The 12,346-nt window shown below is 38.2% G+C and overlaps 1 protein-coding gene across 1 annotated transcript in view; it reads left to right on the forward strand.

Moving 5' to 3' along the window:
- The window catches only part of pcxa (pyruvate carboxylase a), a 105,485-nt gene extending 94,193 nt beyond the window's left edge, over window positions 1-11,292 (forward strand). The window contains exons 17-21 of the mRNA XM_043220774.1: window positions 1,590-1,834; window positions 4,837-5,016; window positions 7,020-7,268; window positions 7,438-7,578; window positions 8,918-11,292. Coding sequence (XP_043076709.1) covers window positions 1,590-1,834; window positions 4,837-5,016; window positions 7,020-7,268; window positions 7,438-7,578; window positions 8,918-9,169 — 1,067 coding nt within the window. The 3' untranslated portion in view covers window positions 9,170-11,292. The remainder of the gene's footprint in view (window positions 1-1,589; window positions 1,835-4,836; window positions 5,017-7,019; window positions 7,269-7,437; window positions 7,579-8,917) is intronic.
- The last annotated feature ends 1,054 nt before the right edge of the window (window positions 11,293-12,346 follow it).

Below are 12,346 nucleotides of genomic sequence, written 5' to 3' on the forward strand. Positions count from 1 at the left end.
TTACAGTACTCGCAAGGCAGCGCTGTATTGATATTCCCCAAACATTCCATTTGTTCTCTCCTCCTCCTGAACCCGATCTAAGAACGGACCAAAAATCAAACTAAATTTAAGATTAAAATCTGTCCGTTGACTTGCATTGATGTAATGTTAAAATATAACCAATGTCATTATGATATTTGCACACTGAGTTCCTTACCTCTGTTTCTGTCATGCCTCTATTTAACTATATAGCCACCTTTACACAGCAAGAAGTATCATGTTGCAGTATGTGTTGATTCTCATGCTCAGCTGGCAAAAAACAAGACCCGCTGAGTGTTATGATATCCTGCAAAGTCACTTTTATGTGGCACATTTTAAAATATTGTTAAAATGTGCAAATATGCTCAAACTCCAACAGCTATTTTGTTGCAAATCAAGTTCTACCAGTTATTGAATAATAGCCATCTGTTTAGCCATCTATCCGTTTATCTATCCATTTATATCTGTCATGATGAATTTGTAAAACACAAGATAATACAGAAATGTTGTCATTCTGACAGTTAAAATATAATCTGTTGTTTCAGTATTTAATTAGTACAGAATTAAAGCAAAGAAAAAAAAAGTTAAAAGTCTCCCTACATAAACAAAAATCAAGATGTGAGTGAGGACTTGTCGTGAAATGAGAGATGCCAGGTCTGTCTGTTAGTCAGCTTATCAGTCCATCTAAATGGACATATGGACAGATGGACAGATGGATAGATATAACATCCTGTCATCTTCTCGATTCTCCTTCAACTTTCTCTCTCACCTTGTCATTTTTTTTAATCTGCCTTTCTCGCTCACTCTATCAATCTCTCGTTGTCTCGCTCAGGTCCCTCCGCCTCCTAAAGTAGCTCTCTTTCTCTGTTCTTCTCTTCAAGCCAGTTCATCACGATAAAGGCCGTGTGGCCAGAGATCAATGCCTGAGCTGACTGACTTGTCCTGATAGATTGGTCTGCACGAGGGCAGCCGGACACACCACTTTTTACACCGTAACATCAATAGCGCCTAATAGCCTGTAGTCAGGGTGGCAGCGAGTAGGAGAAGAAAAATGCATGCGAGCTAGTTATATTAAAGCGTTATTGTGATTTTCCGCAGTTTTTCTCCGGTTTAGCACACACATGTTAAGAGTGTGTTATCTTTTGCTCTGGAAAACTATTGTGATCACAGCGATGGGCAATTAGTGAAGATGAGGGAGCCAAATGAGCATGTAAACTCTGTTGCAAGTGGCGCGCCTCATTGATTGATTAATTGACTGACTGCTGCTGGTAAATGATGAAGCCGTGAGTGGCAGGAAGCAATCTATGCTCCGCCACCAATTCCCTGCTTCTACCACATACAGGCCCCTGTGTGCTGAGCTTTCCATGACTGATTAAAAGCTTTGGAAGAATGCCTGATTAGCTGGTGCAGTCTGTTAAAGAGACGAGGACTTTCATTATTTTTGATTAAATATTAATGTCAGATAGTCATTTGTTGTGCTACTTGTTCTCCAATTGCTTATTCCTCTTGGTAGACTAATGATCTCTCCTCCTGTCTTTCTTTTCTCTTTCTATCTCGTCGCCACATCTCAGGCATCTCTCTCGAGAAGGTCTTTGACTACAGTGAGTATTGGGAGGTAACCCGAGGCCTTTACGCTCCGTTTGACTGCACTGCCACCATGAAGTCTGGGAATGCTGACGTCTACGAGAACGAGATCCCAGGTGGCCAGTACACCAATCTCCACTTTCAAGCACACAGTATGGGGCTGGGGAACAAGTTTAAGGAGGTGAAGAAAGCCTACACAGAAGCCAACAAGCTGCTCGGTGACCTCATCAAAGTGAGCAATTACCCCTCTGTCTTGGGAAATCATTTTTCTTTATTTACATATTCAAACCTATTTTTAGTTATTTTGTGACAGGCTTTGTTGACTGGAGCTCTGGTGAATAGGGATTCACTCAATAGTCAAGTTGTCCCATTTGTGACAAACTATACCCATAAATCTGAATTGATTAATAGGAGATTACAGCAAAAAAAAAAAAAAAAAAGTGACAAATACTGACTCCCATGAAGCATTGCAAATACATTGTGCTTATATCGTCTGAATATTTTATAATGAGGGTACGTATTTTACAGCTCAAACAGATAACTTTTGGCCTTTTTTACTTTAAATCAAAATGTGCTGTGTAGTAATCCTTTTCTGAGCCGGTTTTGCATAGAATTCTTTAATGCCAAGGATACTGAAAAGCTTGCTGTCATTTTTACACTATTCAGTGATTGTCAGAAGGAAAATCAGGTCAGCTCATTTCTTATGAAATGTCATAATACTTAAGGTTTTAGACATGATTACTCGAATAGAAAATATTAATGCCGTAGTACACGGTGTATTAATGTGCGAAGTGTTATGATAAACCCATTTAACTCTTCGAGTCTGTTACTGCTTCTATTAATCCAGATTTTCAGTCTCTCTGAAATCACAGGCATTTACATTCCTCTTTTCTTTATATGGAACCAAAGACATCACACCTTTTAGCTAATTAGGTCGACACGTCTTTTCCTCAGATGTTATGTTTCACACGCTTGAAGACGCTTGAGTCGTGATGTTGTCAAATGCTCACGTTTTCTGAGTCATTCCTTATATTGTCACGTATATCCATTTCCCAGCTTGCTTCCTCAAAAGTATTGTGTTATAATTTTAGTTATTTTGGTCAGATACAATGTGCAAACATCAATTTGTACCTCACACTAAATATTCCGTTCTAACTAGACTTGTTCTTGTCTGGTTCATCATTTATTTAAAGACTTTGTTGGACAGTTTGGTTTTTAAAAATGTTCTGCTACTCCCTTAGACATAAAAAATAGATGTTTGTGCCAGAGGATTGGGCAGTTGTTTTCCTATCATTTGGAATAGTACTGGAATAGATTCTGAATTCTCCTTTCATTTTTTTTCCCTGAAATTTCATGTCCTGGCAAGTAATCACTTCAAAACATTCTAGCTTTTCAAATAATAAAAGCCATCTCTGAAGAGACAGCTTTATAGCTTTTTAAAAATTGTCAGTCATCTGAGAAATCTATCATAAGATATAATTATCAGCATAAAATCCACTCAAGCCTTTAGTATCTAGGATACTAAAGATAAATATAACATTTCAGTTATATTTCTGAGTGGTAGTTTCAAGATAGTTGAAATGACCGTGAAAGAAATTTATTTTTGTGATATATTTGTGATAAAATATATATTTTTATATTTGACAGTTATTCTTCAATCTGATCCCCTTTTAATCCTTTTTTATTTTAAATGTTCCTTTGGTGTGACAAAAAAATAAAAAATGTTATACCTTTTTGTATAGCACCTATTCAACACCCAATGTCCTTTTAGACATATAGTATGCTTTGTTTTATACCAATAAATATTATAGTAAAACTATTTTATGTAGTCTTCTCATAAAAGCTACTTGTATGATACTTATAAAATAATTTTCCTATTGGTTTTAGGCTGATGTCAGTCTAGTATCATGTCATGCCATGTCAACTTCCCAAAAGGATTTAATGCAAACTACTGCTATTTTAATCAACATTAGAAGGTTAAGTCACGCAGTAATTTGCATTCAAATCAAAGTTATATTCATAAAATGGAATAGGAATATTAACTGCTTTGGGATATGTTTTGATCATAAATACGATGTGCGTATTCAGCCATATACTGGATAGTAGAAATAAGTGGTTAAGCAGTGGCTCTGTTGACTTAAAATCCAATTTCATATTCTCTACTTCCTGTATAATGTGAAATCCAGATCATTTCTTAAAGATTTCCAGTCCATAACCAATCTTTTCAAAGATTTAAATCAGATTTCACCCCTTCATTGCATTCAAAATTGAAAGCCAGTCATTTGAGATTAGCAAATATGCGTTATGCTTTAGACTCATGCAGAAGTGCTGTTTTTTCCGTCAATGAATGGAGCGTTTTAAATTGTTCGTACGCTGTAATCGCATCACGTGACCACCACGAGCGCTGGCGTTTAAATCGCTCATATGCAACATTCTCCCTGGTTAAATAGGGCTTAATTATCACCCCCTGCGCTCAGAAGGGTCTCACCCTCACTCTTGAAATCCGCTCACGCTCACAAGATCATGAGCACCGTGGACCCGAGAGCTCCTCTCTGAATCGCAGATTTAATTGCCTGCTCTCCTCTCTCTCTTTTCTCCTTCCACCTCCTCATCCCTCTTATGCCGTTGCAACCGTCTCAATCTCCAGATGAAATTGAATAAAAATAACTTGGCAAAAAAGAGGGGCAGAAAGAAGGAGCAAATAAATAATCCTGTCCCCGTCTCCCATGGCCCAGAGACAGATCAACTGGGAAGAGCTTTAAGCAAAGCTTATCTGTTGTGTTTCAGAGAGTCTCTGACTGATCTCCTCCAATCAAAGGCGTCTGTGAGCGTTTGGTCTCGCCTTGCTGCTTTTCATTTCCCTGGGCTTAATTAAATGATCGAAGATAGTCAGCTTTCTGTTCTCGCAGTCCCCTCGCTGTTAATATTGTCAATATCGGAGAACGAGCTGCGCGCTGCTTAACATACAACACATTAGCACCGGGTTTCATTAGCGCCTCTCTTTCTCCCATTCTTTTTCCCTTTTGTCCTCACAACGAATGTTATCTTCTTCCTAAGCCGTGTTTCTGTTTGCCACTGCACTCTGTTCCCTCTCTTATTCCTAGTTCAGATTGGCCGGACGGCCTGAGGGTGGATAAGCCTGGCAGAGAGCTGAGATTTAGTGATGGAGGCCTAAGCAAGCATGTCTTTTCTTTCTCGCTTATCTGTCCTTCTCCTCTCTTCCCCTTCCTTCAGGTGACACCCTCCTCTAAGATTGTGGGCGATCTGGCGCAGTTCATGGTGCAGAATTCTCTGACTCGAGCAGAGGTGGAGGAGAGAGCAGATGAGTTGTCTTTCCCCCTTTCCGTGGTGGAGTTCCTGCAAGGACACATCGGCATCCCCCATGGAGGCTTCCCGGAGCCCTTCAGATCAAAGGTACGTCCTGCACAGCGCTTTTTTCTCGCATAAACTGCTGAAATCCAGCTTGTGTCACACGATATCTTAGTACATGTTGCACAGGATATAATAGTGGGGACAATTATGTTCTTAAAAGGAATATTCACCCAAAAATATTTCTGGTTATGATTTACTTGCACTGCATGCACAACCATTTTTGTCTATACAGTGGAAATCAATGGGGTCCAATGTTGTTTTGATTAGAATTTTTACTTAAGTGGTTAATGTTAAGAGTCAACGGTAGAACTAAAGGTTGGTGCTGTTAAAAACATCCTAAAAGGACGATCACTTTTCGTTTGTAATGAATTCAATTCGTACAAATGCCTGATCAAAACACAGGATTATGCAAAGAAGTTCAGGTTTTATGAACTAATGTGTGTTATTGAATTGCACTGAAATAATACTGTAGTTTTTACGAATAGCTTGAATTAGTTTTTATTTGTTGTGTTTTGCATTGTCATTTTAGAAGGTTTGTTATTTTGTTTAGTGTTTTTGTTATTTTTATTAATTTTTAATAATAATTCAGTTTTAGTTTTTTTTTGTATATCAACCTACTAAGAAAAATCCCACTTTATATTAGGTGGCCTTAACTGTACTCAAATTTAAATTAATCATTTGGTACAAAGGATGTATTGTGTCCATACGTTTTTATGTTATAGCTATTTTTAAATACCAGGTTCATTTTAATAAACCTGGTATCACATGAAGACGTTGGACCAAGATGTAACTTAATCACAAATCACAGACTTCACACGAAAGTGAGGTAGATTGTATATTTTTATATATTGCCTTTATTATTATGTGTTAAATGTTTAATCAATTTCTGGTGCTGCAGAGCATGATGTAAAATCTCATCTGTTGCAGTGTCAGAAGAAAGTTTGCATGTTCAAAGTCTAGCGTTACTGGCCCTTAACTCAGAAGCATATCTGTTTAACAACCGTGGTGATTTCACTTTGGAAATAGAACTTTTCTAAATCTTTAGTCAGAAATTAAGATAAGAAGTTTCTGTAATACTGCCCCAGGGTTATGTGGAATTAATGTCTTGTAGGGGGCCAGAGGTTGGCTTGAAGATGAAAGGGTCAGAGTAGGGATTTAGAATCGATTATTTAAATAACTAAAGTTGAACTTGAGTTTAAGTCTCTGCTTAGCTTGAGCTGAGATCAGAAAGAACCTTTCTGGTACAGTATTGCATGAATACAAGTTATTGAATATCTCTGCGGTGAGCAAAATAAGCTTCAGCCTTCTCGCTGAGAAGATTGGGTTGATCGCAGTGAAGTCTGTCTTGAGAGGGTTTCCCTACAGTCTCTAGAGTGCATTAACGCTGTGTTGTGCTTGTCAGAGATACGCAAGGCAAAACCATGTCATTCCTTTTGTCTTGAACGCCCCAATTACCCAGCAGCCATTCCTGTGCAAGATTAGCCGTTTCCCTGACAAATGTGTCTCACATCAGAAATGAACAATGCCTGCGTTAAAGCTTTTCTGCGCATGCAAGTGTGCAGCTAATTTATTTACAATGTCTCTTTTTCAGAATTAGTAGGCCATCTGCTTTGCATGTAATTTAGATAACAAACATATTTGAGCAACGTGGCCTTATTTCTTTCCCCCATCTGTTTTGTAACATTAATATTGTTCGTCGTTATTTGTTTTGCATAAAAAGAGTTTTATTTAGGTCTGCAGTCTTTCTTTGTTTTGCCAAATCTGAATTTACATTTCGTCATTTCGAGTTTAATTCTTTGCTTCTCGCACTTGATTCTTCAGCCTCTTAAATTCATTTAAATGAAGCAACAGGGGGAGATTAATCCTGCTCCTGGTAATGATCGGTTATAAATATTCTCGGATTCAGTGTGAGGCTCAGGGGGATTGCGAACGCTCTACATCATCCACTTACGAGCAGCTTGAAAATACAGCGAGGAAATATACGCTTATTGTGTGTTCAGGCACCTGCTCTTTTCTCAGGTTCTCATCACATATTTGTGGCACAGGTTTTGAAGTCTCTTCCCCGTGTGGAAGGACGTCCTGGAGCTTCTCTGTCGCCCATGGATTTCCAGGCCTTGGAGAAGCAGCTGCGAGACGCTCACGGTGATGAAATCACTCCGGAGGATGTGATGTCTGCAGCCATGTACCCGAAAGTGTTCCAGGAGTTCAAAGAATTCACCAGAACCTTTGGGCCTGTGGATTGTTTGGACACTAGACTCTTCCTGGATGGACCCAAGATCGCTGAAGAGTTCGAGGTGGAAGGATTTCTTTTTTTAAAACATTTCCAGTTAGTAAACAATAGCTGCATCACAGTTTTATTTGCTGTTGCTGTGCCATAAATCATCCTGTCATCTATGATTACGAGTGTCATTCCAGCCGTAAGTTCCTTACTTCTTTCCCTCATATCTCTGTTCTCCGTCTCAGGTGGAGCTGGAGCGAGGAAAGACGCTTCATATCAAGGCTCTGGCTCTTGGGGACCTCAATAAAGCCGGTCAGAGAGAGGTGTTTTTCGAGCTCAATGGTCAGCTGAGATCTGTCCTGGTCAAAGACACCGTTGCCATGAAGGTGCGTTTCTGTCTTTTCTATTTTCTTTTAGAGAAATTTGTGAAAAGTTTAGTACCAACTGCTTGAGAGAGGAGTGACAAGAAGTAAATTATGTAAATGATGTAAATAAAACTGGTACAGTTGTGATTTTATGAGCCATATCCAGCGTCCCGACAGCACTATTGTCGAGATGGGATTTTTGTGGACAGATTTTACTACCGCATGAAACCAGCCATTAGTTTTAGTTATAGGTTATTATTGTTTAGATTTTGGAGTTTTATTTCGGTTTTCTATTCAGTTTAGTTTTCCCATGCTTTTCTATTTTAAGCTTCTTTAGCTTCTTTTAGTGTTCTAGGCTGTCATAGTTAATGTGCTAACTGATATTTGTTAATAAATATTTAATGTGTAGCCATCATATGTAACTCCATACTGTATGTATGTGTTAAATTTCACAGCGTATTCTAGTGTAACTGCTGTCTACTGGCATTTTTATGTTTTAAAGTAGTTTTTTTTTCATGTATAAAATAATTATTTGTTTAGGAACTTTAACAAATAGTTTATTTTCATTTTCATTTATTTTTATATTTATTTTTAATTGTATGTGTATATATATATATATATATATATATATATATATATATATATATATATATATATATATATATATATGTGTGTGTGTATATATATATATATATATATATATATATATATATATATATATATATATATATATATATATATGTGTGTGTGTGTGTGTGTGTGTGTTATTGACTGTTTATGTTGCTAACTGTGGTCTGTGGTTGCTAAGGTGCTGCTCAGTGATAAACAGATATGTTGGGTATTATGCATAAAACACAGCAGCACTGATGCTGTATTGGCCACAAAAAGAGGCCCTAAACCATACAAATTAATTATTTTGGTCTAAAGCCAGGTGTTTCAGTAGCAACGTAAACAATCAATAATACAACTCTGTGTATTATGTATTTTTCAAAAGTGTCTGTTATTTATTTAATGAGGTATGAGTGACCTCTGCTGCTGTTATCTTGTGCCTTTCATCATTAATTTTAAGACCACACCCTTCCACGTCTAATAAACATTCTCATGCAGATAGATGTTATGTGTGTAGCTCGCATCTGTGCAGCACACACAAATTGAAAATAAAATGTAATTTAAATATAACACAGTTAAAAATAGATGTGTGTCTTTATAAACCATAAAAAAACAGAAACTGTCAAATTATCATGTATTATTCAGCCTGGATGTGTTTCCTGAGAATAGTTTGTGTAACATTGTTTACAGTGCAACGTGTAAGCGAAACCAACGTCCATACCGACCTAAATCAAATTTCTTGTTTTTGTAGGAGATGCATTTCCACCCTAAAGCCCTGAAGGACGTTCGTGGACAGATTGGCGCTCCCATGCCTGGTAAGGTGGTGGAGGTGAAAGTGAAGCAGGGCCAGCAGGTGGAGAAAGGACAACCGCTCTGCGTCCTCAGCGCCATGAAGATGGAGACAGTGGTGAACTCGCCGCTCTCCGGCACCGTGGCCAAGATCTATGTGACCGCCGACAGCACTCTGGAAGGAGATGATCTTATTCTGGAGATCACCGAATAGATATCATGAAGGCCAACAGCAGGGAACATAACACATCACCACTGCCAATCCCTGCAAGGCTAAACACACACACACTCACTCGGTTACATATGGAGTACTTTCAGAAGCAGCATGCATTAAAGGAGGAAGGTTTTTACAGAATCTGGGATAAAGGATGAATCTGAAAACATTTTTACTTTTGAGCTTGAATTCTTTGACTTTATGGTCATATGTGCTTTTATGATCCTCAATCACTTTTAAAATCAGACGTGATGAGGATATGAGCTAGTGTCATGCTGTAGACAGAGAAATGTTTGTCAGTCTTTAATATTATTGAATGTAGTAAAAACTAAAAGATTTACATTTAAAATATAAGCAATAAATTAATGACAGAAAGAGACTTAATTAGATGCATTCCTAATCACATGAAATATTGCGCACAGATGTTTCGTAACTTTGATCGTGATCGTTTACATAAACTCAAAGCACTATATCTGAAAAGAAATAAAAGAAATAATGCACAATTCTTCCCTTACATATAAAAGTCTTATGGCACAGAGTAGCTTACTTGAATTACCAAGCGAAATTCAATTTATTTCAAGACAAATAGCCATGTCACTCATACCCAGTGTTCTGACCAATGGCCCAGAATGCTTTGTTACCGGGAAAATAAGTGCAAGAATGGAACCGACCTCGTCTCCAGAGTCTTGCGCTTGAGTTGTGTATCATGTGAAGGTGGAGAATAGTTACCCAGGTGGTTTGGGCTGAAGTGAGCTCCATTGAGGCCAACGAGGATCGATGACTCTATATTCAAGAGCACTTATAGACTCCGCAGCTTTGGGGCACATTGAGTTGGAACACAGGCTTAAGGGGAACGTCCTTTTCCCAGGGCGCATCTCGTGCTTGTGTTCCAATTCCTCTCTTAATGTGAATTTATTTCACTGTCCTGTTACATTCCCCTTAGCAGCAGAAGCCTCACGGCTGCTGTAGTGATGGCTTTATTCTCCAGCTTTGTCTAATTTCCCTTGTTGAACACGATTGATATAATTCGTAACAGATAATGAGAGGTTTTATTCAATGGCATTCTAGTAATTGAAAGCACTCAGCCTGAAATCTATGAGACGCACGACTGTTGCGGCAAAAGAGGTCCACTGGGGTGCGTCTAAAATGGTTTTAACAGTCTTGACTCTAAGTAGACCAATTCTTCATGAGGACCAATAGCCTGCAACGTTGGATATATTCTCATCATTTGTCGTAAAATCCCAAGGTGGAGACTACTAGAGCATGTCGTTTTAACCGTGTTAATCGTACAGGCCCATAAATGTTATAATCGTAAATTCAAATAGATGTTGCCATTAAAATGGAGCTAATGTTGTTTAGATGTAGATTTTAGGGCATAAGCGTCCGTCTCATCACCACAGTCATTTTTGAGATTGTTCCTCTGTGTTATTTGACAAATACGTCGCAGTTTACACGAGCATAGCACAAAGGGGTTTATCAGACTTGGGGATTTGTTGGGAGAGGGAAGCTTCCTGTTGGCTTTTGGACTTTTCAATATGGGCCACTGGCAAAATCTCTGGAGAACCGTTCGATGTTATCAGCTCTGACAGCGCAGACCCTCTCTTGCGATTCCGTGAGAGTTTTTGAGTCGAGAAGTGGTTGACGCTTGGCTTTGTTTCATGCCGCCAATACAACAATGCAGTATTTATCAAAGTTGTTGTTGTTGTTAAATGGGTCATGCGGCTTAATATAGCATCGTACATTGCTGATGCATAGGTACTTGGCACATTCAAACTGTTGAATTTTTACAGGGTAAATATTTCTGTGCATAGATGATGTCATTGTGTTTGAAATTGGGAATGTTTTGAAGGGAATTGGAACTAATCTGTGTGACATTTCAGATCTGATGCCTTTAATAGCATTCGTTATCTTTCCATTTGAATGTCTGTTTTTCTGTGAAGTTCATCTCTTTCAATCTGTTTTGATAATGAGAAATATAACATATGCAAATACTAATGCACCATACCCTTGTATGTGTTCTTTTAGCATTGAAAATGTTGGAGAGAAAAAAATTAATAAAAAAAAACAATTATATATATATATTATATATATATAAATAAATAAAAGGAGGATAACGGACTGTCTGCTGTGTCCTGTTTGATTTTATTTTAGCGTTTTGTGCATATAAATCAATAATTAAGCACATGGCGATTCGATTAATTCTCAGAAGTAGTCGATATTCGTGTGAATATGCAAACCACAATGTAAAAATAGCTTGACCTGATGCTTTTATGAGTTCATGTTCGAGTGGTTCCATTCAAATCAATATCGGTGATCACATGATCTCACGTGCCTCACATGCTTCCAATAAATGCTGCTTATTGATCGTCTGTCTGACTGCTACATGTGGCTGGGAGAAACTGTCAGTGTAATGGAAGAGATGGAATATTATAAGATCCATCATGTGAATAATTAACTTCATTAGCTTCTTAGAGTCTTATGATTAGGGAAAGCCAGCCTGCCAACGATACTGCTGACTGATGGCTCTATATTGGTGCGCTTGTGGCAAAACGGGGTATAGGATGGTGAGATAATGTAGGAGTGATGGATGAAGCTCCCCTGTGCATCCATATGCTCGTTCTATTTTGGCAGCAAGTGCGCTATGAGTTGATTTGCTCATCTGATGGATTGATATCTGTGGATGAAGCCCTGCAGGGTTTGTTTTTTTGTGTTGGTCAGCCTCGTTTCTGATCTCATGTTGACAGTGGGGGTGTTTAATTGGAGGAAGAGTAACTCAGAAGCATTAGATAATCTAATTTTAGATTAGTTTTTTTTTAAATGAGACCTATCAGAATGGCCCAACTGTAGGAGTGAATATGGCATATGTCCTTGTAAAAACAGTAGATTAGCTCCTCTTTGGGATCAGAGAGTTTAACTTGTGTCATCTTGCAGTTATTTCGGCACTTTGGCAAGCTTATCAGCAGATGTACGAATCAATGTATTTCGCCCGTGCCTGTCGATCCCACAATCCTATTTTCATTGCCCAGCTTTCATCTCTTATTTTATTTTTTCCTCTCTCGTTCTTTCACGCTCTCTCTACTGTCTGTTTCTCTCTTTCGATCTCATTTTTCCCTAGTCTTTTATCACTATAACCCTGAAGGCCACCAGATTATTCCACGTTCCTTCCGGCTGTTAGAG

Source organism: Puntigrus tetrazona, chromosome 21 (genome assembly GCF_018831695.1).
Source record: "Puntigrus tetrazona isolate hp1 chromosome 21, ASM1883169v1, whole genome shotgun sequence".
In the NCBI taxonomy this organism is placed as follows: Eukaryota; Metazoa; Chordata; class Actinopteri; order Cypriniformes; family Cyprinidae; genus Puntigrus; species Puntigrus tetrazona.